Source organism: Melozone crissalis, unplaced genomic scaffold (genome assembly GCF_028551555.1).
Source record: "Melozone crissalis strain CALT ecotype California unplaced genomic scaffold, PUWL_Pcris_2 ptg000009l_1, whole genome shotgun sequence".
NCBI classification, from domain to species: domain Eukaryota; kingdom Metazoa; phylum Chordata; class Aves; order Passeriformes; family Passerellidae; genus Melozone; species Melozone crissalis.
Genome location: NW_026535787.1, coordinates 1,311,491 through 1,339,397, shown reverse-complemented (window position 1 = coordinate 1,339,397; position 27,907 = coordinate 1,311,491). Strand labels below are relative to the sequence as shown.

The 27,907-nt window shown below is 51.6% G+C and overlaps 2 protein-coding genes across 2 annotated transcripts; one reads left to right on the top strand and one right to left on the bottom strand.

Moving 5' to 3' along the window:
* Window positions 1-1,405: 1,405 nt before the first annotated feature.
* On the bottom strand, window positions 1,406-21,144 carry PGM2L1 (phosphoglucomutase 2 like 1). The gene is made up of 14 exons (XM_054270315.1): window positions 20,831-21,144; window positions 14,679-14,846; window positions 11,544-11,650; window positions 10,866-10,950; window positions 10,215-10,298; window positions 8,293-8,486; window positions 7,444-7,633; window positions 7,183-7,280; window positions 6,251-6,431; window positions 4,641-4,734; window positions 4,105-4,234; window positions 3,514-3,703; window positions 3,218-3,351; window positions 1,406-2,374 (listed from the first exon to the last, which is right to left on the bottom strand). Exons 1-14 carry the CDS (start codon window positions 20,939-20,941, stop codon window positions 2,272-2,274), a joined length of 1,869 nt encoding a protein of 622 aa, XP_054126290.1. The 5' UTR covers window positions 20,942-21,144; the 3' UTR covers window positions 1,406-2,271.
* Window positions 21,145-23,168: 2,024 nt separating this feature from the next.
* LOC128933359 (pre-mRNA-splicing factor 38A-like) lies at window positions 23,169-24,236 on the top strand. The gene has a single exon (XM_054270316.1). The coding sequence runs from the start codon at window positions 23,169-23,171 to the stop codon at window positions 24,075-24,077; it is 909 nt and encodes a 302-aa protein (XP_054126291.1). The 3' UTR covers window positions 24,078-24,236.
* The last annotated feature ends 3,671 nt before the right edge of the window (window positions 24,237-27,907 follow it).

The window sequence follows — 27,907 nt, the reverse complement described above, 5'->3', positions numbered from 1 at the left end:
AGGAAAACAACAGTAGCAGCAGTTTCAAAACAGCAAATAGTAATTATACCCTGAAAGGACATTCAACATGTTGTGCCTGCTGCTGTCCTCCCAAAAGCATCACTACAGCTCCAGCTCCCTGTCAGACCCACCCATGGGCAAAATCCCAGACACAAAACACCCCACAGCTGGGTTTTCTTCTTTAATTAAGCATAGTTAGACTAGGAACAGCTTCTAACAATGCTCTTTGAAAACATTTTCTCCATTTCTAGCACTTGCCTACTGACACAAAGCAGATCTCTGGGAAGCTGCAGATTCCTGCTCTTTGTGGGAGCACAGCCATCACTCACAAGACTGCTACAATAACACACAGCTGGGCTCACCACACACACACTACGCTTTTTACAGTGTTTGTTTGTTCAAAATTATGTCCCAAGTCACTTGTTCTCTTCGCTGCCTGGAGAACAGAACCCTCAGCGCCTCAGGGTTTACTCTGCTGCCAATGGAAGGCATGGCAGGAGCTCCTTCGAGTTCAGTGCAGTGGGGATCCACATCTGCACCCTTTCTGGGAGAGCTGAAGGCAGAGCAGCAGTCAGAAATGCCTTCCCAGCCCTAGCCAGCACTGACAGCAACAAAATCCTCCTCCGAGTGTGTCGGGGTTTGCCTGTTTTCCCCACCATGTCAGTCAAATGTACAGTCAAGGTAGAAGAAACCCAAGCTTTTGGCATGAGATACATTTCACTCACGGGCAGAACAAGCTGGAGATACTTTCTCTTAAAACACAAAAAAATAAATAAATAGCAGTGACAGGTCAGAACTTGTGCAACACAGACCTTCTCTAGTACGCGTACATTCATAGACACTGAAATGCTTCTCCATGGACATAGTGCAAAGCTGCTGGCAGCAGGAAACCCCAAACCCTCAGGGCTCTCTGGAGCCATGGAGAGGCAACACACACACCAACCCACCCTGTGGCACCCAGCAGAGGGAGGATCACTTGGGAGAGGCAGCAATAGTGGCAAAACAACAGCTCCAACTCCAGGGCACCCTGGGCTCTTGCCCCATCACCTCCACACAGATCAAACCCAGCTCTGAATTGCTGCTGCTTCTCTTCACTTGCTGCCAGTGACAGCAGGGAGCTGCCAGGACCAGCTCCCCTGTGCCAAAACAGGGCCTTGATTGCCCAAAACCCAATATAACCACAGGGAGAACTTGAGCATCTGTTTGGGTGGTGTTTTTGGAAAATGTGATTACAAGTCCCACTTGCTATTTGAGCAAAGGGAGGAAACAAATGAGAGAAGCTGTTGAAAATTTACCCTTGAATAACAGTATTTGCAAAGTGCTATTCTAACAAATTACCTGACAGGACGTGACAAAAAAAAATTAAGAAGTCACAATTTAGTAACTGTGTTAGTCTTATCTTCACTTTCTTCCTTGTTTTTTTGGTTGGTTTTTTTTTTTTTTTTAATACACAGACAATATAAATACAGGCCAGCAAAAACCATAAAGTCACTGACTAGCATTTAAATCAAGTAATGAATACAGAAAATCAAGAAAGCTTAAAGCCCTGCAGAGATGTGTGACAAAAAGTAGCTGCAGAGCCTGTGGTAGTCAGAAGGGGCAATTTTACCAAGGAATGACCAAGTTCCTGCTCCTTTGGAAGCCTTGGAAAGGCACCAGGCAACTCCAACCCCAAGCTGCAGCTGTTGCCACTACTGTTTCACTGCCAATTATTTTAAGACACACACAGGAAAGCTACAATGCCCAAGAACACCTTTACCAACAGAAGAACTCTTAACTAGATGAAAAATGCCAACCATTTGCCTACACAAGAAATGCTGAGCTCTGCTTGGATGCTTTTGGAAGTGCAGACCTGTAAGGAAGGTCTCAGAGCTGCAGGGAAGCAGCAGCCTTTGCTGTCAGTGTGGAGTGATCACTCCTTTAAAACTTTAAAACCTTTTCTCACACACAAAAAGAGGTGTTTCAGGTACCTGAACTGAGTTTAAGACAAGATGTGGCAGCTAAGCTCAGCTGCCTCAAAGGTACCCGGGCAGTTCATTCGCATTGGTGTGGGTTAATTAAACTTTTGGTCAAAAGGACTGAAAACTGCAGCAATAAATCCCACCCTTTCCTCTGAGCTCCTCTCCTTGTCCCAGTTTGGTGAAAAGCCTGACAAAAGAAAGCTTCTTCTGCACAGAACAAGAACGCAGCTGTTTGAAACACACACACAGACACAGAGATGGGACTGGTTCTGCTCCTGGGTCCTTTGTTCCAAGCCTCCCTGCCCGGGCTCTACGCAGAGCGCCAGGTCAGCCCGTTCTTGGCAGGCTCCAGGAACTCTTCAATCAGAGCCTCTATCAGCTTCTGCAGCTCTTCTTCCAGAACACTTCTGTCACTGCAGGAGAGAACAGGCCCGGGTCAGAGGGCTGGGCAATGCCCAGAATTAAATCAACAAACCAACAGTGACACCCGATGGGGATGGACTTGCTCTGTTGTGTTTCCCACCCCGCCAGGTGCGGGGACTCCTGCTTTAACAAGCTCCTTTCCAGCACGGTTATCGTGGCTTGGCTGGAAGGGACTGGAAAAGATGGTGCCCAGAGCCCTCTAGTGGCCTTTTTCTCCTCTAATTAAATTAATTTCAATTAATACCACAATAAACAGGTGGTGAGGCCCGGGCACAGGTTGCCCAGGGCAGCCCCACCCCAGGAGCGTCCAAGGCCCAGCTGGAGCAGCCTGGGATGGTGGAAGGTGCCCACAGCAGAGGGGTGGAACAAGATGGTCTTTAAGGTCCCTTCCAACACCAGCCATTCCGTGATTCCATAATCATGAAGAGGAGGTTTCTGTGCTGTGAACACACCCTCGATTCCCCCCCCCGTTTTAAACTGGAGGTGGCTCAGCCCAGGTGAACAACACCTGGTTGTTCTCCCACAGCTCAGGGTGACACAGCAGATGGCCAAAGGCAGTGGGAGCCCACCTGGCTGCAAACACAACCCCAGCAGAGAGAGAACAGCCTGGATGTGACGCTCTGGTCCCACTGACAAGGTGAGGGTTGGTCACAGGCTGGACTCTGACCTCAGAGAGCTTTCCCAGCCTGAACAATTCCGTGACTTTGTCACCTGAGCACTTGTTAACCCTAAGTAACGGGGGAACCGGGTTTGTTAGAGAACCCTGCTGCAGCAGAGGCCGAGAGCCCCCTGTGGGTGTTCTGCTGAGGGCAGGAGCAGGCTGGCACACTGACCTGTGCCCGGGCACAGCACACATCTCAGCGTAGTACTTGATCTTGGGCTCGGTGCCGCTCGTGCGCAGCGTGGCCACGCAGCCGTTCTGGAAGGTGAACGTGATCATCTGGCTGCTCTTGCTCACTGGCAGCACCTGCAACACAGCAGCAGCCCCTCAGCGCCCCAGCAGCAGCCCCAGGCTCAATGAGTGAACAGCAGCCAGTGTGTCAGAGTAAGCACCACGTCCCACACCTGCCTCCTCCCCAGGCATTTGGGTCTGCGCATCCCTGCCCTGCACAAACACTCAGTAACTCACAGACTTGTGGTTCAGCTGGCTGCTGTCGTAGCCCGTGGTGATGTCCCTGACGTGCAGGATGCTGTAAGCCCCACAGCTCTTGGGGTACGACTCGGGGCCCTCAAAGCTCCTCAGCCTCTCAAATATCTTCTTGATGGTGGCAGGGTCGTAGCACAGGAAATAGGAGGTCTTGGAGATGTGATAGCCATACCTGCAAGCACATTGATGCTCTCATTGTGACATTCTGAGGGGTTGGGCTCATTTGGACCCAAAAGATCTGAGTACAGGGCTTAATTCTGACAAACAGCACCCTTGTTTTATTGCTGGATTGCATCCCCAGCCATTCCTGCTCTGTTACAGATCCATTCTTGCACTGGGAACCCATTCCCTGTGTCCTGTCCCAAATCCCTCCTCCAGCCTGCCTGGAACCCCTTGTGATATCTGCACCCATGATGGGCTGTAATCCATCCTACACCAAAACCCCAAAACAACTTACAATGTGAAAGCATTTGAGGGACACAAACATTTACTCATATTTAAGTAAATATTCCTTAGAGGATTCCCAGCTCCAGAACAGCAGAGTAGAATATTCTAATGAAAACCACCACTCACATTTCAAAAATGTCAACGAGTTTCTGTGCCAGGGTCAGGCCCTGGCTCTGCAGATAAGTTGCCATTTCTGCAATGACCACGGCTGCACTCACTCCATCCTTATCCAGCACTGATGTGCTACACATGAAGCCTAGGAAGAAAAAAGGGATGGTGGGAAAATAACCTGACAGGTTATCACTCTGATTTACCTGACTGAAGCTCTAACCTTTGATCCTGCAAAGGAAAATTGGCCAGGACATGGAGGCTGCTTTATTGCTGCTTAGGCAGCAGAAATCTAATGATTTCTCATCTAATCTAATGATTTTGTGGGTTAGAGGGCTGGAAAGATAAGCAAACACCAGAATCAGCAAGTCAGGTACAATTTATAATGGGAGTTGGCAAGTCAATTTGGTGAGAGCACAATATCAATGCTATTAGCTATTAGGATAAAAAAAAGTCCACTTTCTGTGTGGTTTATTTCAAAGGTAAGATCAGTCCCTCCTAGTCACACTCCCCTCTTAGTTCTCAGCAGTTTAAAGGGATACCAGCACTCATACCAATAGACTCCTCAAATGCAAAGAGAACTTCTTTTCCATTGTCTAGGAGATCCTTCACTCTGCTTCCAATCCATTTAAAACCAGGGAGTGTTTCCTAAAAGAGGAAGGGAAAAAAGGGAGTGCTTAAAATATTTATTTTCAATTTAGATTCAATTACAAGAAAAAAAGTATAGCCACTGTTCACTTCAGACTAAAAAAAAAAAAAAAACACCAACCAAAAAAAACCACCAAAACACCAAAGAGAAAATATAACAATATATTTTGAATTTTAGGGTCAATGGGAAAGACTGCTGCAGAGTCAAAACACTAAAGCTTAAGGAAGTTTTTCTGGGGTTTTTTAAAGTGATTTCCTTAAATTTAAATCTAATTGACCAGCAGAATAGGGACAGTAAAGAAGCATCAGACAATTTGCATCTTCAGTTTATAATGAGTCCAAGGCAAAGAGCCACTGGAAAGGATTTTCCTAGTGGATACTCAAGTAGGACACGAGTACCAAACCAAGGGAAAAGTGTGTCAGGGGCTGTGGTGCTCAGATCACATCAGATCATCTGTGCTGCTCACCAGATGAGACACAGTTATTCAGGAGGAAAAGCCACAGAAATATAAAAGTAACACTTTTAGCTGCTGGCAGGGGAGAGCCATGTTCTGAGGGTGTTTACATAAATCATGCAAAAGCAGCCAAAAGCTTGGAAACAGCTTTCTTGGAGAGAAGGAAGTTAGAAATAAAAAGGAAGGGGAGATTTTAGAGAAGGACAAGCGGTTCTGTAAATTCTTAGCTTCTCTTTTTCTTTCAGTCAAGTATGTCATTTTCCAATTAAAAAAACCCAAAACAAACAGTATTTTAGAGAGAGAACTAAACCCAGTACAGGGAACTGACATTCACCCTGATTATCTGGCCAGTCACTCAAAATGGTTTTCAGAGCTCCTTTCAATTTTAAATTCCTCATTTTTTGGCAAAACATTTATTCCTATTGCACATGGCATTAATTAAGACATGTATAAACGAGGCCTGGCCCTTTGTATGTTTGTGCCATGATTTCAGGCACTTAACTCTCTTCTGGCTAACATCTTCTGGCTCACAGAAATCACATTTAATTTGGATGCAGGAGCTGGACTGTCAGTCTGGGGGGAGCACCCCAGTTTCTTTTTCAGCAAGTTCTTCACAAAGCTGTGCATTAAAGGTCTGAACACAGGAGCACCTCTGCCTGAAGCAAACCCAAATCACAACCCACTGGCACAGGGCACCTGAAGGGCCATTGTGTAAGCTCCAAGTGCTCCTTACAAACCCATCAACACTCAGAGGGAGCAGGGCAGGCTGCACAAATCCCCCTCTCTCACACAGCAGGATTTCAGATAACCACAGCTAAGGCATTGCTGTTACATGCAATCCAGGTGTTCATTCGTGTCCCTGGGACTGAGCTTTGCCCACACTGATCCCCCAGTCCCACAACAATGAGGAGACTGAGATCAGGCTCACGTGGGTGCAAGAAGACCCTCTGCAAGCTGGAATCCCTACCAACTCACAGCCAGAAGCCCTGGATGTCCCCTGCCCACTTTTCACCCCATGAGCAGGGTTTGGATGGGGACAGCCCCACAGCACCCACACTCACCTCAAAGTGAAACCCCTCTTTCAGTGCAATGGCCCTCAGGATCTTGGAGGAGACCGTGGTTGCCATCATGTAGACATTGCTCACGTCAGCGTCTGGGGGGCAGTTCTCCTTCCAGCAGGAGAACATCCACCAGCCAAACAGGGCTGCCAGCTCATTGCCCGTGAACACCTTCCAGCTGCCGCTGTGGGGAGAGCCAGGGGAGGAGGGCTGAAGGCACTCAACACCCGGAGAGGCAGGGTGAGGAATTCTGCAGTCCCTGAACAGGGAATGTGAGCACAGCACTGCCAAGCTGCTCTAGGCAAAGCCACCCTACTGACAGACTGCACAGCCATCACACCTCAAGGGTTTACAAGGCCAGGGCCCAAAGAGAGCCCCAGGGTCTGCTCTCTGGGTGACCCAGCAGCAGGGAGCAGGCCAGAACTGACCCACGCCGGGCAGGCCAAGCAACCTGAGCATTGCAGGCAGGGCCTGCTCAGCCTTTACTTACACAGCCATCAGAACTGGGGCCTGTTAGTGGGAGAAAAGTAACTCCTGTTCAGTATGAACAAGCAGGGGAAAAGAAGGGATTACAATTAAAAATAACAAAACAAACAAAAAACCCCACTCCACCAAAGAAGCCCATGAGAACCACCAAGGAAGGTATGGCTGATATAAATGAAAACACAGCAAGCAAAATGATTTTACTGCCTTCAGCAACCACTCAGTTTTCAGCTCAGCTTTGTTTGGCCATTTACCATTACACCATTAAGTATTTAATCTACTCTTTGCTGGGTGAATTGACTCAAAATACATTTGGAGTAGTACCAAATGATAAAACTCGAAGGAAAAAGGAAAAGAGTGGATTGAAGGCCTGTGCCTGGCAATTTGGGGATGTTCTGTGACTGCCACCACCTTTTCTGCAGGGAGACACAAGAGAGGGTCCCACCACTCACTTGTCCTGCCGCTCCGCCACTGCCAGCCTATCTGCATCTGGATCAGTGGCCACCACCACTCTGGCACCTTCTTTCTCTGCCAGCCTCAGTGACAGCTCCTAGGGGGAGAAGGAGGAACAAAAAACACCGAAATGCAAAAGTAAATAAACAAACAGCGTTCCTACTTACATCTAAAAGAAATCCCCCCATGGATTTCCCCCTGTTCTCTCCCTCAGATTGTTTTCTCCCCACAGAAATCAGATGGAGTAGAAACCAGCATACCAGCACAGACTCTCCTTCCTCAGGATTGGGGCACTTGACCGTGGAGAAGTCGGGGTCTGGGTCCTTCTGCTCGGGCACTGGGATGGGGGGCTGGAAGCCAAAGGCCCTGAAGGCCATCTGCACGTAGTCATGGCCCACGCCGTGGAACGAGGTGTGCACAAACTTCAAACTGCTCTGCACGTTCAGCTCCCTGCGGGGGAAACACAGCTTCAGCTGGACCCCTGAGCTCTCCAACAGCACTGCTTTCATGAGGGAAGGCAAAGTAAACCGCAATTCCTCTGTGCGCTGCCCTGCTGATTGCTGCATTAATTTCAAAGGAATCACAGAAAGTGCTTATGTTGCACTAGAAATCGCTGGGTTAGAGCTGCTTCTCCTGGAAGATGAAGTATTTACCTTCTGCTGAGACAGATCAAAGTCTCCCAAGAATAAACTGTTGATTTCTACATCAAACTCAAGCTCTTCCACCACCTTAAAATGTTATTCCAGCTCTGCTTCAAGCCATCCATCCTCCTCCTTTCATTCTCATCCTCTGCCCCACCAAACCTTCAGACTCAATCTATTTTATGCATGTGCACCTCACTTTTACTCTGAATTTCTGCATTTTATTCAGAACTCTCAGAGCACATGCACTTGCATTAAATGGTTTCCACTGGGATGTTTCACAGAACCTTAATTCCCAAGGGCAGATTATTCTCATTATTATTCTCAACCAAGAGGTTTAACCCTGAGGATGGTGACCCTTGAATTTTATGACACCTCAGGGAACACAGGGCAGTCTGTCTGCAGTCAGTTTTTCCACATGCAACCCAAAGCTCACTTAAACACATAACTTCTTGCTTTATACCATACCTATGATAGCAGATCTTGGTCAGGTCCTCCATGTAGCTGTCACAGATTTTCTTCAGAGGATCCTGCCTGAGGGGACTGGTGTCCACCAGGTTTTCATTCCAAGAGCCATTCCATGGCTCCACACACTCTTCTATGCATTTTATAATTTCCTTATCGTGAGGAGAGGTGATCTGTGCTCCATTTTCCCAGTAAACCTGGGGTAAGAGGCAGGAAAACAAGACACAGTTTATTTGCAAAGATGATTAACCTGATAAATTCTTTGAGCTAAAGGATTCCACCTACTTTGTTCCTAAGCCATACAGAGCATTCAGCATCAGACTGGCTTGATGCTCAAGACATTTGGAGTCATCCAGCATGAACATCTGAGCTCACAACTGATAAATGGAGATCACACAGCAACACAACTGTTTTCACAAAAGCTGGTGTTGAACTATCACAGCTGAAATATCAGGATGTGAGAAACCAAAACCATGCACTTTCATGTGGGAGTGCTGTGCACACTGTAACAGAGGGAAAACACCACCTTCCCCAAGGCTGGCATTCCTCTGGAGAGAGGAACACAGCCTGGGTTTGAACCCAGAGCAGAGCAGATAAGCAGGGTGCCAAGGCCTGTGTTTTTCCACAGCTGAACAGCCCTAATCTCTCAGCTGCAAACACCCTCCAGAGTGGAAACTCCATATCTAGCCCCAGCTATAATAAAGCCTTTGTTACAGACTCGGAGGCCACTTTTCCCACACTCTGCTGCCAACAGGCTGTCTGGGCTCACAGGGCAGGCTCTGCTCAATCATCTGCCTCTGCCTGCTCACCTCTGCGTCTGCCACCTCCAGCTGGCATTGCCCAAAGCCTTCAGAACCATGAAATTCCCATGGGAAACTGGGAAAGATGAAACAGCTCTTGGGAAAGACTGGGAAACACACCAGGAGCATGGTAAAAATCAACCAGGAAACACACCAGGGTCCTGGGCAAAAATAAACCAGGAAACACACTGGGATCATGGCAAAAATAAACCAGGAAACACACCAGGGTCCTGGCAAAAGCAAACCAGGAAACACACCAGGGTCCTGGCAAAAGCAAATTGCTGTTTACTTCTTTGTGAACTGATTATATGTTTGCAAACTCCCGGTATGTTTGTATCAGAAGACACAAACACTAAATTGCTTCTTGACAAATGGAGCACCTGGGAAATGCCTGCGGCTTCTCTCCTCACTCACCGCTCCAGCTCAGCACAAACAAAGGCTGGTGAAGAACTACTCAATGTGTTCCAGGGAAGGCAAGAGCAGCTCAAGCACCCCCAGGAGCTCTCTCTGCCTTCCCTCACACTGCCATCACTCACTGATCTGACACAGGGCTTCTAGAATGCTCGGCTGAAGTTGAGAGTTTGGCTCAGCTTCTTATAGAGCTGAGGAAGGACACGCTCAGTTAAAACACTGCACCTGCTATTGTGGATGGTTTTACTGTCCCAAGCTTGCCAAGGGAAGCCACCCACCCCTCTGCAGTGCCCAGAAAACCAATAAAGCCAATGCTCCTGTGTTTTATTGATCCACTCTTCAATCATCCCCACCTTCAGCACAGTGCCCTGCTGTGTGCATGGATCCACCTCAGCTCTGGCTTAGTGAAAAAGTGAGTTCTAAGCCTCAGCAGCAAACACACAAAGTGCTGGGGCACTTCTTCAGCTGCTGGTTAGGCTCTGTGGGATTGCACTGCAGATTGATGCCCAAGACACACAAACTGTGTGCTCTTATCTCTCACCACAGACCAATGCGTCAGCCTGTGGAAGGATGAGTTATTTCACATGACTTATCCTTCCAATGGACACACACACCCCAGGGGAGCCCTGGCACACCCCAGAGGGCTCCAGGGCCCGGCTGGAGCAGCCTGGGCCAGGGGAAGGTGTCCCTGGCCGGGCTCCAGGGCTCACTCACCTTGTAGCCGTTGTCCTCCTTGCGGTTGTGGGAGGCTGTGATCATCACCCCCGCCACGGCCCCCAGCTGCTGCACGGCGTAGGGCTGCAAGGGAAGCAGGGACAGCTCAGCCCAGCCCTGCTCCACACCCTGCCACAGCACCCAGGGGGCCCCAGCCCAGCGGGAGCCGGCAGCACAAAGCCGGTGCTAACTCCGCTCCATGAAAACCTTCTTTACATCAATTACCGAAACGCCATCCTTCATTGGCCACCTGAAAGCCTACACTCGGATTGTGCAGCCCTCGGACACAGAACAGAGGGATTCACAGAAAGGCTTGCTGGAAAACCAGTCACAGGTTTCTGCAGGCAGTCCAGTCCATCCCCTCAAAGCAAGGACACACAGCACGCTCATGGAATGCAAGCAAGGATTTAAAGCCATGCTAGGAAAAGCTGCTGCGACCAGGAGAGCCTGGTTTTGAGGCATTAAAAGCAGAGGCACTGAGGAATTTGGTGACATCCTTGTTACAGCCTCCTTGAGGAGCCAGGTGTGCCAAGCAGCCTCCATTTTTCTGTTAAATCACAGAATTTAAGGAAATTTCTAACTCTCTTACTCAGTAAATTCAAATACCCCCATAAGTGTGTGGTGCAACAACAGGATGGGAAGGTGACTCACCACAAAGGGGGTAGGGACATAGGTGGAGAAGAAGTACACAAGCACATCCTTTGCCAGCAGGACTGCTGCAGTGAGCTTTGCAAGCCTACCAAGGGGAAAAAGAAAACATCCAGTCAGCCCAGCTCCCCAGGGCAGCCCAGCAGCCACATGGAATTCCTGCCGCCTCCAGGCACTCGTTTCCTCAGGCACTCCACTGCTTTTTGGCTTATGCTTGGAGTGTTATCCCACAAAGTGCACAGTGAGGGTCAGAGCTCTCAGCTGCAGAATGCGAGCCAGCACCTCCAGCTGCTGCTGGGCAGGGCAGCCCCTCAGTTAACAAAGCAGAAATCCCACACACAGACACACAACACACATCCCCTGCCCAAGGACAGGCCCAGCTCCCCAGGGAGTTCCAGATGTCAGCAGCAGCAGGTTGGGAAAGGATTGGGAATCCCACACAGAGCTCCTCTGCCAGCCCTGCCCAGCAGCTCCACACCATGCCCAGGAAGCAGAGATACTCCTAAAAAATATCCCTGCAAAGCAGCACCCCTCACCCCACAGTGTTTAGGAACAGTGCCCAGAGAGAGGAAAGAGTGTGCCCAGCTCATCCCAAACCAAAAGACAAAGTGCTGACAGGACAGAAAGCATTCAAAGCCACAATTTCATTTCTAGTCTTGCAGATGTAATCAATACTCATACTTCTTACTGCTGCAGTTGCTGGTGACCTGACCTCGTGTGTCATATCCAACAACAAAGCCCCTCTGCTTAAAGTCTGAAAAGTTTCTCTCCAGGTAAGTGTAGATCCCCTGGAGAAAACAAAAAAACATGAGAAAAGGAGAATTAGCTGGGCTGCAGCACACACAAACACTGAAGGTGATCTTGCACAAAGGATGGATCATGTCAGCAGGCAAGACCCAGCTCAAACACACCAATATATTCACAAAATTATTCCAATAATATTCACAAAAGCAGCAGTGGTTTTGCCCCAGTGATCACTGAAACAAAGCAAGTTGTTTGAATGGTGGCAGCTCTGGAGGCTGTGACTGCCTGCTGCAGCCACCTGAACCCAAAACTGAACCCAAAACACACCAAGGGCTCACCCGGCCAAAGCTTCCTCTCACAGCTGTGAGGAGAGGAGACAGCAATGGGGAAAACTCTCCAAGTTGACCTGAACAACATCTGAAGACATGAACAGCAGATTTCTTATAGCAGACACCTTATTTGGGCTAAGATTTGGCATGAAGGAAAACAGCAATGTCTTCACTTTCTGCTATGGAGCATTTTGCTCAAAATCAGCCCCAAAAGCTCAGCCCCAGAGTGCACAGCTGAACTTAACTCAGTCCTTTGGGACTTACTATCCAAACATTGTCACAACAGCTGCAGGAAACAAAAGTAAATCAATAAAAGCCAGTGAGGAAGTGAGTGCAGAGCCTCTCCACTGCCCAAGCCCTCTGCCTGAGCTCGCACCAATCCTCCCCCAGGTCCCCCGAGGGCAGTTCAGAATTCCAGCACCTCTGGGGTTAACTCCTCCCTTGGGAAAGAGTCTCAATTTAAAGAATTTCTATTTCCCCTTAACAAGACTCAGGTTTTGATAGTGTCCCAAATTACTTCAGCTGTTAAACCCCCAGCACTTCTAAAGGAGGCACAAGTGCATCTGGTGGTGATAATTAACGGCTCATTAGCAGGTGTCAGCACTCAGATCTAAGCCAGAATTCTCCTCAGGTGCCTCAAGTACCACAATTGCCTCTCCCACGGCGTGGTTCAGGTGATTGCCTGATGCAGAATCCATGGAAAAGAGCAGGATCTGGTCCCACATCTACAGCATGGCCGGTCCCAAATGCTCAAGTTCAAAAGAGGTGAGGGAACAGTGATGGTGTCGAGAATAAAAGAAAGATTTTTGGTTGATGAAATCCAGAGGGGTAGGAACAGCTTTATGAAGCCCAGCATTCACATTTTTCATTTTTTACCTTTAGCTCTGCTTTTTAAGCAGCAGGAAACCCCTTGATGCAAAGCTGGCTGGTTTTGTCACTCATCACTGACAGGTTCCTTTCCCTAATAAAAGCACCTGGACATGCATCAAAGGAGGAGAGAAGCCAGGGAATCGGGGCTTTACGTGGAGTTTAAAACTTGCAATTTTCAGCAGAGCCCTGAGCAAGCACTGAATATTCTGTGCCTTCCTGGACCTGACTTGTCATAATATACATATAATCAAATCAAGCAAAAAGAAACCAGCTCAAATGAAGGACACAGAACACTCGTGCAACTTCACCACAGCTTATTTTAACTGAAGGAAGTATTAATTACAAGTCTGATATTTGACTGGCCAGTTATTCCTGTCGCAGGCAAGGGCAAGCCCAGAGCCAGGGCTGCCCATGCCCACAGCAGGACTGCTCCTGCTGTCAAAGCGCTCAGAAAAGGCTGAACCGTGCTGCAGTTTACTCCAGAAAGCTCCAACCCACCCCCAGAGCCACGTGCCCCAGCCCATTAGCCCTGCAGCTCCAACAAACACCCAAAAATAGCAGCTGTGCACAGGGAGCACAGGCACCACCCCGGGCTGCAGCTCCCAAAAACCAGCAGGGCCACCCAACCGAGCCTGCCAGCACACTCCCTGCCCAGGAAAAGGGAATTCCGCTCCCTCTGTGCCAGGAGCCTGGCTCAGCCAGCAGCACCCCAACCCCACGGCAGGGAAATCACCCCAAAACCCCCTCTGCTGCCAGGGACACGGGGCTTCTCTGAGCAGCCTGGCTGCTTTTAACCACCCCACCCCTGGCAACACAACACTGATTTTAAACCCCTTTCATCACCCATTGCCCCCAGAGCCCAGCTGGAGCTGCTGATGCCGCTGCAGCCTCTGCAGAGCAGGCTGGCACACCTGGAGCAGCAGGGGAGGAATCACCATCCCAGGGTGTGTCCAGCTTGCAGGTCACACACCTAAAGGAGGCTTTTTGTTAGGGCCAAGGAGATCATGCAGAGCAGAACCAGCAGAGGGAAGGCTGGGATTCAAAGCAGCACTTGGACACAAAGCCTCCCAAACATCACTGGAATTCGGCCTCTCCACAAGAGCGTGGGCTCCAGCTGGACGGCTCACACAACACAATGTCAAGCAGCTTTGGGGAGCCCCAGCTGCTCCAAGCACAGCCCTCCACCCTAGGCCAACAGAAATTGTCATTTCAGTCACACGTCCTGAGGGAGGGGAGAGCATCAGCCTGCAAAGAGAAACCAGCTGGAAAGTTCAGGTGCACAGTACTAAATGAAAGGCTGTACCAATCTTTGCTAAACCATGTCATAAACTACCTTTGATTATTCTTTTTATAGAAATGGAGTGTATCCGTCAAAACAGGTAAAACACAGTACTTTTGTCATAACAAACATTTTATTGGTTTCCCAAGCACAAGTGTTCCAAATACCCCAGCCCGTTCTATTTTCAACATTCAAGACTAGAGCTGGGCACAAATAAACTGTTTATGTCATTTACTCAGCCCACAACTTGTGCTGAAAACAAAAGGACAGGCTGGTTTGGTTGGGGCTTCGCCTCTTTCCTTTGGGTTATTTTCGCCGCTTTGTTTTTGTAGTATAACACAAACACAAGTGTTTATATATTAAATAGATAAACATATCTTATGAGCTTAAGGCAGCTCATAAGACCTCCAGCTTCAGGGCTGTGAGGCAGACTGAGCAGGGGCCAAATTCCAGCCCAGCCCAAGCTCTCCAAGCCACCTCATCTGCCCTGAGCACTGAGCTTGCCATGCTTCCCCCGCCGCAGCATCCCAGCTCAGGGCTTCCAGCAGCATCCCAGCAGGATCTCCCCGCGTCAGGGGCTCCCCCAGAGCTCACCTGTGTGGACTGGATGACGGTGAGGTCGTTGATGTAGCAGAAGCCCGCGCCCATGGCCGAGCGCAGCCCGGCCGTGCCGAAGCTCAGGCGGCAGCACAGGCGCTGGCGCAGCTCCCGGTGCTTCCCGTCCTGCAGCAGGCTCTCGATCTGCTCCCTCGTCCTCGGGTTCTGCAACACACACCCAGGCATCCCCCCAGTTAGGGCTCAGCTGTGCATCACCATCGGTGCCAGGCGATTCCTAGGGCAAACCCCGCCTATGCTATAAAACACCTGCACCGGCCTCCACCGTAACTCGCTTCTCCCATTATTCCCACATTATCCTTATTAACAAAGGATTCAGGAGCTCCTGGTGCCACTCATGCAGCTGTCCGGTCACTAGGACACCTCCCAGCCCCTCTGTGTGAGGAGCAGAGCCTTTGGAACAGTTTTTCCCAAGGCAGATAACACAATTCCATTCCTGATCTTTGCCCCTGGAGGACAGGCAAAAACCCAAACCTCGAAGCAGCATTTCCTTCCTCCCCACCCACAGGAAACAGGCACAGTAAAACCCTAGAAAACATAGGATGGTTTGGGCTGGAAGGGACCTTGGAGACCACCCCATTCCATGGGCAGGGGCACCTGGCACCGGAGCAGGCTCCTGAGCCCCTCCAGGGTGGACAGGCTGGGCTCTCACCCACTGATCCCCCTGCTCAGGCAGGATTTCCCTAAACCCACAGCCCCAGCACAGCTCTGCTGTTGGTTCCTCAGCCACCCAGCTCACACTGAACCCATCTGGCCACCAAGAAATGCAGCCAGCCTGCTGGGCAGGGCATTTCCAGATCCCACCCACCCAGTGCTCACACAGCTGGGAACACACAGCACCTGCTGTGGGAAAACGCTGCTCTGGAGGCACAGGGGTGCCACTGACATCTTTTATAAATCCTTCCACTAGGATCCTTCTCCTGGGAAGCTTCAGCTTCTCCCTGTTTGGCTGCTTTGCAATGTGATTTGGAGAACTGTTTACCCAGCATGTGAATTGTTTTTGCTTGATGACCAATGGCAGCCACCTGTGTCGAGGCTGTGAGCAGCCACAAGATTTGACTATTTCCCTTTCTAACTTCCTGATGTCCCCTCTTTCTTCTAATATAATATATCATAAAACAATATATCAGCCTTCTGAGACATGGAGTCAAGATTCTCCTCCCTTCCCTCGTCCTGGGGACCCTCAATCACCATCCCACAAGGGCCCCTCCAGAGCAGAGCAGCCCCGAGCAGGGTGGCAAGGAAAGGTCAGAAAAGGCAGATGGCATCTGCAGGGCAGGGCTGAAGCTGCCCTGACATTTAAATCAGGGGTCAGGCAGCACTGGGAAGCACACTCCAGGGGGAAGCTCTGCAGGAGGAAAAACAATCCATAAAATGCATTGAGAAATCTGAAATTATTTCTGCAGTTTGACAGCACACCCTGAACACCAGACATGTGAATTTCAAACAACTTTTTGTTTATTATTTTTGTATCTGTGTGCTCTGAAATAAAAGGCAAGGCATTATTGTCCAGGCTCCTGGATGGGCTGGCAACCCGAGCAAGGCATTGCTCACCACACAGCCCAAAAACAAACCACAACAATGGGGCACAACAGGCACCAAACTGCAAAGAGAAAGCGTCTCCCTCAGCTGTTCACAGGCAGCCAGCCAGAAAGCAAATGACTGATGCGAAAAGAGTCTGAGGGGCAGGAGCATTGAAAACCTCGTTTCACACCAGCACAGGGCATGGCTCGGCTTTAAAACACAGTTATTAAATCACACAGCATCCTCTGCAGCTCTTGAGGGCACACTGCACTGCTCCCCTGCACAAACAGCACAGAAATAATCACACATCCCACAGCTCACGGAGCTCTGCAAAACTCGGGCAACGCTCCAGCAACAGCACAAACATCCCATTTAAAAATAGATTAACAAGCATTTTTGACTGAAGCTACTTAATTTCCTAAGGAATAAAATGCCAGCCTGGCACCACCTTTACTCCTTCCCAGCTGCTTTATCCCAGCCTGGCACCACCTTTACTCCTTTCCCAGCCTGGCATCACCTTTACTCCTCCCCAGCTGCCCAGCCTGCCTTTCCCCCCAGGCTGGAATGTCACAGGCAGATTTCCCTTCCTGCAACACCCAGCCTGGCTCTGAACACCATCTGCCCCCCCCCCCCCCGCCTTGGGAATTCCACAACCCTGCTGGCACTTAACCCCACTGCAAACCCCCAAAAATCCCAAAAACACCCCAAAAACAGGGGTTCTGCTGGTTTGCTTGGCAGTTACGAAATCAAGTCATACAGCTGAAGGGCTCACGGGGGCTTTTGTGATCGCTCCTCTTCCCAAGAGCAAAAAAGAAAAGTTCCTTAGAGATTTTAGGCCAAACTCACACCTTCAAGCCATACCATCAGCATCAAAATTTCTGTAAAAAATCCAGACATTTGTTTATTTGACCACCCTCCTCAAGCACTAGGAATACTTCAACTTCTTTATACAGGTATAAAAAAATACATGACACCTCTCTAATAGACATACATGTACATAATAAATCTAGGCTACCTAATATAAATGTGTATATAATAAATGATACCAAACCAATATAAACGTATATATAATAAATTACACCAAACCAATATAAAGGTGTATATAATCAATAATTTTTACTAACCAATACATGTATATAACTAAATGATACTGACCTAATATAAATGTGTCTATAACAAATTAATAATCCTGAACCAATATAAATGTGTATATAATAACTAAACGATACTGACCTAATATAAATGTGTATATAGTAACTGAATGATACTGACCTAATATAAACGGATATATGGTAACTAAATGTCATATATAGTAACTAAATTATACATAATATGATATATATTATTACATATAATAACTAAATTAAAATAACTTATATTATATATTAGATATATTATATATGATAATATATATGAGATCAAATTATATATGATCACATATAATCGATATTGTATACCAATATAATAAACGATATTGTATATTATGATATATAACTAAATGATACCGACCCAATATAAATGTGTCTGTAATAACTAAATGATACTGACCCAACACAAATGCGTATTTAATAATTAAACTAAATGGACCCAATATAAATGTATATGTAATAACTAAATTATACCAACCTAATATAAATTAATATCTAATAAATAAATTACACCAACCCAATATAAATTAGTAAAAAATAAATTATACTGACCCAATCTACGTAATGACACCTACGTAATCCATCTCCCTGGTGTCTGTAAATGTTCAGCACAGCCCACCAGGGCCAGGCCAAGGCCCCAGTCAGGAGCCACCAGCTCCCTGTGGAAGAGGCCGCTGCCCTTGTGCAGCTGCAGCAGGAGGGGGCAGATAAGGGACAGTGGCCCTGGGAACACACCCTGCTGGGGCACACAGGGACAGCAGCACTGGCTCTGTTGGGGTTTTTGGGTGAGCTGGCTGTGCCACAGGGCATCCCTGCTCCTCATCCCTGCAGGCCCCCTAGCAGCCCTGCCTGGATTGCTTACATCATTTAAATTATTTAAATTATTACATTTTATATATAAACATATAACCAGCTATTTCTAGGAAGTCACTGCCAGAAGCAGAGCGCTGGGGTCACAACCTGCAGGAGACTCTGCAGCACATTTCAGAAACGTCTGAAGCACTATTAAGCAAAAAGAAAAAATATATATATTCCCTGCCATGTACTTTCAGCTTGCCGTGTACTGCACAGTCACCTGCTGGGGCCAAAACCACACTTTTTGTGGCTCACCAGGGTCCAACACTTGGAATAAGCAGAGAAGTAAAGACAGGGGCATTAATGAGTATGTCTTATGGCTCCTTCACACCTAATCATGTTAATCACCTGCACTTAGCACCAGAGTTCGGTTTCAAAGGTGATACCCTGGCAAAACAATTTACCACTCACAGCAATTTGGTTTTGTTTTGCACACTCTATGCACGTACAACTGAAGGAAGGGGGAACGCCTCAAGCTGGTTTGAGCGTCAATGAAGATTTTGCTGTGGCCTCCATTTTTTCAATGTTACCCTTAGAAATTCACTTAGAAGTCTTAATAAGCAAAGATATTGCAAGGCAAATGGCTGGAGCCAGTTACTGGCCTCAAGCTATTGACTATCAAGTCACTTTCCTCTTGGAAAGCATCTCCAAAGCCACAAAAATTACAGGAACACCCCAAAAGCGCATTATCAGCAAAGAGGAGGTTTCCACTGAAAAAATGACATTGAGCCATGAATTAGGAAAATCCAGAGAGGACACAGTGAGAGGGGCCTGCCCAAACAGCTCCTGGGCCACAATTCCAGGTTTTCCGCCCATGGGAAGCTCCAGCTGAGCCTTCAGGAGCCCAAGGCTCTGCAGGTAACCCAGGTGTGCCCTGGGCAGCCTGACACAGCCCAGACCCTCTCAGGAATCCCAAGGCACACCTGGAGGTGCAATAGGAAAATCAGGACGTGGAATAAAGGGAATCACAGGGAGAAAGGGGAGAACAGTGCCCAGTTTTTGGCACACCTCGCCAAGGAGGGCTGCACAGGAGCTCTGCCTCCTCTGAGCACCAACACCCAAACCTCAGAGCACGGCCCTGGTAATTAATGACAGCCAGCAATTCCCAATTAAGCCGCAGGGCAGGGGCCTCCCCCAGCTGGGAACGGAGTGCATAATAGATTTTTCCTTTATCAGGGCACCAAAACCGCTGCAGCTCAGGAAGCTGGGGGTGCAAAGGGGGGGGCTCAAGGCTGTGAGGGGCACTCCGCAGCAATCCCTGCTCCTGCCACATTCCCCAGCCTCCCACACCCAGGGAAATTCACACGTGTTTAGGGAAGGCAAAACAACCCGATAAAAGCAGCAAAAGCCTTTCAGTGCACTCACGAGACGTCATAAAAATAAAATATTTACCGGGGTTCTCGCCGGGTTATCACACGTGTTATCAGGAATGCTATTTCCTCCCTGCCCTCCTTCCCTCCCCCGGATATTTCCACAGCAGCAGCAGCTCCGGGTGCGGGAGGTGCAGATGGCACCTGTTAATTTCTGCAGGGCTGGGAGGAATAAACCACATTGCCAGGAGGAACAAACCCCACACTTCCAGGAGGAATAAACCACATCTCCAGGAGGAATAAACCACATCTCCAGGAGGAATAAACCACATCTCCAGGAGGAATAAACCACATCTCCAGGAGGAACAGACCCCACATTTCCAGGCAGGAGAAGGCTCCATCCTCTCAGAGCCATCAGGTGCCACCTGCCTGCAGCTCTCCCCCTTTGATCCTGGCAGGGTGAGGCTGGAGAGGAAACAGAGCCAACACCGCCTGCTGTGGCTGATAAAAATAAAGGCAAAAGGGGCTCAGGAGAGAGAAAGCTAAAATAAAAATGAAGGAAAAGCAGCCAGAAGCCCAAACCCCTGGTGCACTGGCAGCTCACCCTCCCCCAGCATCAAGGTATTTATTTAAAGCACAGGCCACGATAGTTGGACAAACCAGCCGGAAAAAAACCCTCAGAAAACCCAAAGTAACCCTTTCAACCACAGGACAGGCAAAGCACCCTCCAATACCACACTGTTACCATGGCTTGGGTGGTTTAATGTGAATTAACCGAGCCTGACACCGTGCTGGGGCTGACAAGAAAAGGGGAATGCCAGAACCTGGGCTGTGCCTTTCCTGGGAAAAACACACTCACACAGCATTTTCACCAGTCGCTGATCCATCCCCAGCCCGAGGAGGAGCAGGTGGGGCAGGTGCAGTGCTCCAGGTGTGCAGAGAGCACCCTCCGTCCCCATCCTTGCCCAGGTGAGCACCAGGCAGTGCTCCAGGTGTGGAGAGGGCACCATCCATCCACCCCCAGCTCCATCCATGCCCAGATGAGCACCACGATGGCACCACCCCTGCCCAGGTAAGCATCAGGATGGCACCATCCCCATGCCCATCCCTGCCCAGGTGAGTGCCAGGCAGCGCTCCAGGTGCAGGGATGGCACCATCCATCCCCATCCCTGCCCAGGTGAGCACCGGGCGGTGCCGCAGGTACCCGGACACCCCACCCCGGAGCCGGGGCCGCGCTGTGCCCGGCCGGGCGGTGTCACCGCTGTCGCTGTCACCGCTGTCGCCGCTCGCCCACCTTGTCCCAGCTGAGCCACTGCCACACGGCCTTGTCCAGCTGCGCGTCCCCGGTGCTGCGAGACACCAGTACGTTGGAGTTCACGTCCCCGGGCGCGCCGCTGTCGCCCATGGTGGCGGCGGCGAGGAGAAGGAGGAAGAGGAGGATGAGGACGGAAAAGGCGCCGCTCCTTCACTCCGCCGCCGCGCCGCGCATCGCCTATGGAGACAAGAGAGGCGGAGGAGGCCGAGGGGCGGTCGCGGCTCCCGGGGCTCGGCTTTTATCGCTGCCGGCGCTGATTAACGGGAGCAACGGCGACTAACGGGAGCGCCCGCCCCCGCCCCGCCCCGGCCGCGCCCCGCCGCGCGGCACCACGGGAATTGCAGTCCTCGCGGCGCGCAGGGCACCACGGGGCACGCCGCGGGAACTACAACTCCCGGCAGCCTCCGCGAGCGGCACCGCCAGCGGGGACCGCGGATTCGCGTCCCGCCTCCGCCGCGGGGCGAAAACAACGCCCCGAAAATGTCCCGTGTGTGCCGGGTGTGCCCTGCTCCCGCCGACCGGCACTGCCCGGCCCCAGGGACGCCTGCAGCCCTGCCCGGGACCGCCCGGCAGCGCCCGCAGCGTCCGGTGCTCCCCCGGGAGGGCAGCGGGCAGCGAGCTGCCCTGGGGGCGCGCCGCTCGCTGAGAAGCGATTCCAGATGGCAATTCCACAGCCATTAGTGGGGATCACAGCCCTCCCCGGCGGCACCAGATCCAATTGCACTGCCTGACACTGAGCAGCAGGCTCGGAGGGACCACATCCCGCTGGGCATCTTCATCTGAGCATCCTCATCCTGCAGAGCATCCTCATCCCACAGAGCATCCTCATCCTGCTCGGCATCCTCGTCTGACACAGCATCCCACCCCACAGAGCATCCCAGTCCCACAGAGCGTCCCAGTCCCACAGCATGTCCTGGTTGAGGTTGCCATAGTGACAGTAGGTACTGCACGGGGATAGAATCATGGAATCACAGATGGTTTTGGCTGAAAAAACCTTAAAGCTCCTTTCATTCCCACCCCCCGCCATGGGCAGGGACACCTCCCGCTGTCCCAGGGTGTCCCAGCCCCAGTGTCCAGCCTGGCCTTGGGCACTGCCAGGCATCCAGGGCCAAAGAATTCTTCCTAACCTCCCATCTAAATCCATTCTCTCTTGGTTTGAGGCAGACTTGTCCTGAGCCCTTGTAAATAGTCTCCATTTTTTTGTGTAGATCCCTCCAGGTGCTGCAGGGCCACACTCAGCTCACCCTGGAGCTCCTCTAGCCTGGCCTGAACAATCCCCATCCTCAGCCTTCCCAGCAGAGCTGCTGCATCCCTCTGCTCACCCTGGAGCCCCCTCTGGGCTCTCTCCAGGTGCTGCTGCTGTGTGCCCAGGGCTGCAGGTGGGCTCTCGCTGGGCTCAGGGGCACAGGGGCACAATCCCCCTGTCCTGCTGCCTCCAGGAGCGCTGGGGCACACCTCAGCATCAGAGGCAGGTGTCTCCCACCCCATCAGCATGCTCAGGGCTGTCCCACACCCAAACCCAGCGCACAGCACGGGGACCAGCCCCGTGATGGAGGAGCCCTGTGATGGGAGCAAGTCACTGGTCTCAAGCAGTAGATCTCAAACCTCAGCAGATCCTGAGGTTTCCATGGCAATTTTCACCATTTATTCATTTATTCCACACGGTGCAGCACCAGCCCGGAGCTCCAGAGCCACCCCAGCTGCTTTTCCAGCACTCCCAGTCTCTCCAGGCTGTGCAGGGTGTCAGCAACAGATCTCTATGAGTTCTTTCGATGGGCAAAGCTTTTTGGGTTCTTTACTGATGTCCTGTACGCTTTGGATGTTTTTGTCTGGGAATGCCTGAATTCCATTATCCAGTTCGTCTGGAGGGAGGGGCGTCTTTTGCCTCCTGTATACCCAGCATTCATAAAGCTCTTCCCAGTGCTGAAACGCAGAGCAGCCGCCTTCCAATGGATTTCTAACTGCTACGGGCAGGCTCCGTTCCCACCGTCCCCGGGTTGGGGTTTCCCGGCCCCCCCGGCTTCGCGGCGGGGCGGGCGAAACTTGGCCGCGCGAAGAAGCTTTTTTTGCTTTTTCTCCCGAGCCTTCTCCTCCCTCCCTTCTCTCTCTCCGGGGGATGGGAGGGGGCGGCGCCGCTCAAGCCAGCGCCGCCTCTCCGGGCGATCCCGTCCCCGCCTCTCCGGGCGATCCCGTCCCCGCCTCTCCGAGCGATCCCGTCCCCGCCAGCCCCTGCGGATAAAAAGGCAGGAGCAGAAGCGGAAAGCGGCGGAAAGCAGCGCGGCGCGGACGGGAGCGGGGCTGAGCTGGGGCGGCCGCCATGGCAAACCGCACGGTGAAGGACGCGCGCAGCATCCACGGCACCAACCCGCAGTACCTGGCCGAGAAGATCGTCCGCACGCGCATCTACGAGTCCAAGTACTGGAAGGAGGAATGCTTCGGCCTCACGGCCGAGCTGGTGGTGGACAAGGCCATGGAGCTGAAATACGTGGGGGGAGTCTACGGAGGGAACATTAAACCCGCGCCCTTCTTGTGCCTGACGCTGAAGATGCTGCAGATCCAGCCCGAGAAGGACATCATCGTGGAGTTCATAAAAAACGAAGACTTCAAGTATGTCCGAATGCTTGGAGCGCTGTACATGAGACTGACGGGCACTGCCATCGACTGCTACAAGTACCTGGAGCCGCTGTACAACGACTACCGCAAAATTAAAAGTCAGAACAGGAACGGGGAATTTGAGCTGATGCACGTGGATGAATTTATTGACGAGCTACTCCACGAGGAGCGTGTTTGCGACATCATCCTGCCTCGACTGCAGAAACGGTATGTTCTGGAAGAAGCCGAGCAACTTGAGCCTCGTGTCAGTGCTCTGGAGGAAGACGTGGATGATGTAGAATCTAGCGAGGAGGAGGAGGAAGAAGATGAAAAGCTGGAACGGATCCCATCTCCTGACCCCCGCAGAAGGGGCTGCAGGGACCCGGACAGGCCGCGCAGGTCTCCGGGGGTGCGCTACCGGCGCAGCCGCTCCCCCCGGAGGCGCAGCCGCTCCCCGAAGAGAAGCAGCGCATCCCCGCGCCGGGAGCGGCACCGGAGCCGATCCCGGGAGAGGCGCCGCAGAGCGAGGTCTGGATCTCCAGGGCATCACCGCAGTCACAGACACAGAAGTCATTCCAAATCACCTGAACGATCTAAGAAAACTCACAAAAAGAGTCGGCGAGGAAATGAATAAGAAACAAAACCCAGCCCACTGTTCGAGGACCTTGAGCTGCAGTCTAATGCTGTCCTGTTTGCTCCACAGGACAGCTGACTCTCTACTGGCTGCTGTAGCAGTCCCTTTCTTTTATCATCTTTCTCATTTTGTTGTCTTGAATTTTTTTATTAACAGTAAGCTAAGGATACTTTTTATGTAGTTAGTTATACGTCCTTGTGATAGAATTTGAAAGTTGTTTTTTTAATTGTTTTTCTTGAAGCCTGTAAAAACTTAAAGAGCAATAAATAAAGGTTTGTCTTTAAAAAAAAATTAAAATTAAATAAAAAAGATTGAAAATAGCGGGCAGCAGGTCCCTGTGGAAGAGGCCGCTGCCCTTGTGCAGCTGCAGCAGGAGGGGGCAGATAAGGGACAGTGGCCCTGGGAACACACCCTGCTGGGGCACACAGGGACAGCAGCACTGGCTCTGTTGGGGTTTTTGGGTGAGCTGGCTGTGCCACAGGCAATCCCTGCTCCTCATCCCTGCAGGCCCCCCAGCAGCCCTGCCTGGATTGCTTACATCATTTAAATTATTTAAATTACTACATTATATATATATAAAAAACAGCTATTTCTAGGAAGTCACTGCCAGAAGCAGAGCGCTGGGGTCACAACCTGCAGGAGACTCTGCAGCACATATCAGAAAGGTCTGAAGCACTATTAAGCAAAAAGAAAAAATATATATATATTCCCTGCCATGTACTTTCAGCTTGCCGTGTACTGCACAGTCACCCGCTGGGGCAAGAATCACCCTTTTTGTGGCTCACCAGGGTCCAACACTTGGAATAAGCAGAGAAGTAAAGACAGGGGCATTAATGAGTATGTCTTATGGCTCCTTCACACCTAATCATGTTAATCACCTGCACTTAGCACCAGAGTTCGGTTTCAAAGGTGATACCCTGGCAAAACAATTTACCACTCACAGCAATTTGGTTTTGTTTTGCACACTCCATGCACGTACAACTGAAGGAAGGGGGAACGCCTCAAGCTGGTTTGAGCGTCAATGAAGATTTTGCTGTGGCCTCCATTTTTTCAATGTTACCCTTAGAAATTCACTTAGAAGTCTTAAAAAGCAAAGATATTGCAAGGCAAATGGCTGGAGCCAGTTACTGGCCTCAAGCTATTGACTATCAAGTCACTTTCCTCTTGGAAAGCATCTCCAAAGCCACAAAAATTACAGGAACACCCCAAAAGCGCCTTATCAGCAAAGAGGAGGTTTCCACTGAAAAAATGACATTGAGCCATGAATTAGGAAAATCCAGGGAGGACACAGTGAGAGGGGCCTGCCCAAACAGCTCCTGGGCCATAATTCCAGGTTTTCCGCCCATGGGCAGCTCCAGCTGAGCCTTCAGGAGCCCAAGGCTCTGCAGGTAACCCAGGTGTGCCCTGGGCAGCCTGACACAGCCCAGACCCTCTCAGGAATCCCGAGGCACACCTGGAGGTGCAATAGGAAAATCAGGACGTGGAATAAAGGGAATCACAGGGAGAAAGGGGAGAACAATGCCCAGTTTTTGGCACACCTCGCCAAGGAGGGCTGCACAGGAGCTCTGCCTCCTCTGAGCACCAACACCCAAACCTCAGAGCACGGCCCTGGTAATTAATGACAGCCAGCAATTCCCAATTAAGCCGCAGGGCAGGGGCCTCCCCCAGCTGGGAACGGAGTGCATAATAGATTTTTCCTTTATCAGGGCACCAAAACCGCTGCAGCTCAGGAAGCTGGGGGTGCAAAGGGGGGGCTCAAGGCTGTGATGGGCACTCCGCAGCAATCCCTGCTCCTGCCACATTCCCCAGCCTCCCACACCCAGGGAAATTCACACGTGTTTAGGGAAGGCAAAACAACCCGATAAAAGCAGCAAAAGCCTTTCAGTGCACTCACGAGACGTCATAAAAATAAAATATTTACCGGGGTTCTCGCCGGGTTATCACACGTGTTATCAGGAATGCTATTTCCTCCCTGCCCTCCTTCCCTCCCCCGGATATTTCCACAGCAGCAGCAGCTCCGGGTGCGGGAAGTGCAGATGGCACCTGTTAATTTCTGCAGGGCTGGGAGGAATAAACCACATTGCCAGGAGGAACAAACCCCACACTTCCAGGAGGAATAAACCACATCTCCAGGAGGAACAGACCCCACATTTCCAGGCAGGAGAAGGCTCCATCCTCTCAGAGCCATCAGGTGCCACCTGCCTGCAGCTCTCCCCCTTTGATCCTGGCAGGGTGAGGCTGGAGAGGAAACAGAGCCAACACCGCCTGCTGTGGCTGATAAAAATAAAGGCAAAAGGGGCTCAGGAGAGAGAAAGCTAAAATAAAAGTGAAGGAAAAGCAGCCAGAAGCCCAAACCCCTGGTGCACTGGCAGCTCACCCTCCCCCAGCATCAAGGTATTTATTTAAAGCACAGGCCACGATAGTTGGACAAACCAGCCGGAAAAAAACCCTCAGAAAACCCAAAGTAACCCTTTCAACCACAGGACAGGCAAAGCACCCTCCAATACCACACTGTTACCATGGCTTGGGTGGTTTAATGTGAATTAACCGAGCCTGACACCGTGCTGGGGCTGACAAGAAAAGGGGAATGCCAGAACCTGGGCTGTGCCTTTCCTGGGAAAAACACACTCACACAGCATTTTCACCAGTCGCTGATCCATCCCCAGCCCGAGGAGGAGCAGGTGGGGCAGGTGCAGTGCTCCAGGTGTGCAGAGAGCACCCTCCGTCCCCATCCTTGCCCAGGTGAGCACCAGGCAGTGCTCCAGGTGTGGAGAGGGCACCATCCATCCACCCCCAGCTCCATCCATGCCCAGATGAGCACCACGATGGCACCACCCCTGCCCAGGTAAGCATCAGGATGGCACCATCCCCATGCCCATCCCTGCCCAGGTGAGTGCCAGGCAGCGCTCCAGGTGCAGGGATGGCACCATCCATCCCCATCCCTGCCCAGGTGAGCACCGGGCGGTGCCGCAGGTACCCGGACACCCCACCCCGGAGCGGGGGCCGCGCTGTGCCCGGCCGGGCGGTGTCACCGCTGTCGCTGTCACCGCTGTCGCCGCTCGCCCACCTTGTCCCAGCTGAGCCACTGCCACACGGCCTTGTCCAGCTGCGCGTCCCCGGTGCTGCGGGACACCAGCACGTTGGAGTTCACGTCCCCGGGCGCGCCGCTGTCGCCCATGGTGGCGGCGGCGAGGAGGAGGAAGAGAAGGATGAGGACGCAGAAAGCGCCGCTCCTTCACTGCGCCGCTCCTTCACTCCGCCGCCGCGCCGCGCATCGCCTGTGGAAACAAGAGAGGCGGAGGAGGCCGAGGAGCGGTCGGGGCTCCCGGGGCTCGGCTTTTATCGCTGCCGGCGCTGATTAACGGGAGCAACGGCGACTAACGGGAGCGCCCGCCCCCGCCCCGCCCCGGCCGCGCCCCGCCGCGCGGCACCACGGGAATTGCAGTCCTCGCGGCGCGCAGGGCACCACGGGGCACGCCGCGGGAACTACAACTCCCGGCAGCCTCCGCGAGCGGCACCGCCAGCGGGGACCGCGGATTCGCGTCCCGCCTCCGCCGCGGGGCGAAAACAACGCCCCGAAAATGTCCCGTGTGTGCCGGGTGTGCCCTGCTCCCGCCGACCGGCACTGCCCGGCCCCAGGGACGCCTGCAGCCCTGCCCGAGACCGCCCGGCAGCGCCCGCAGCGTCCGGTGCTCCCCCGGGAGGGCAGCGGGCAGCGAGCTGCCCTGGGGGCGCGCCGCTCGCTGAGAAGCGATTCCAGATGGCAATTCCACAGCCATTAGTGGGGATCACAGCCCTCCCCGGCGGCACCAGATCCAATTGCACTGCCT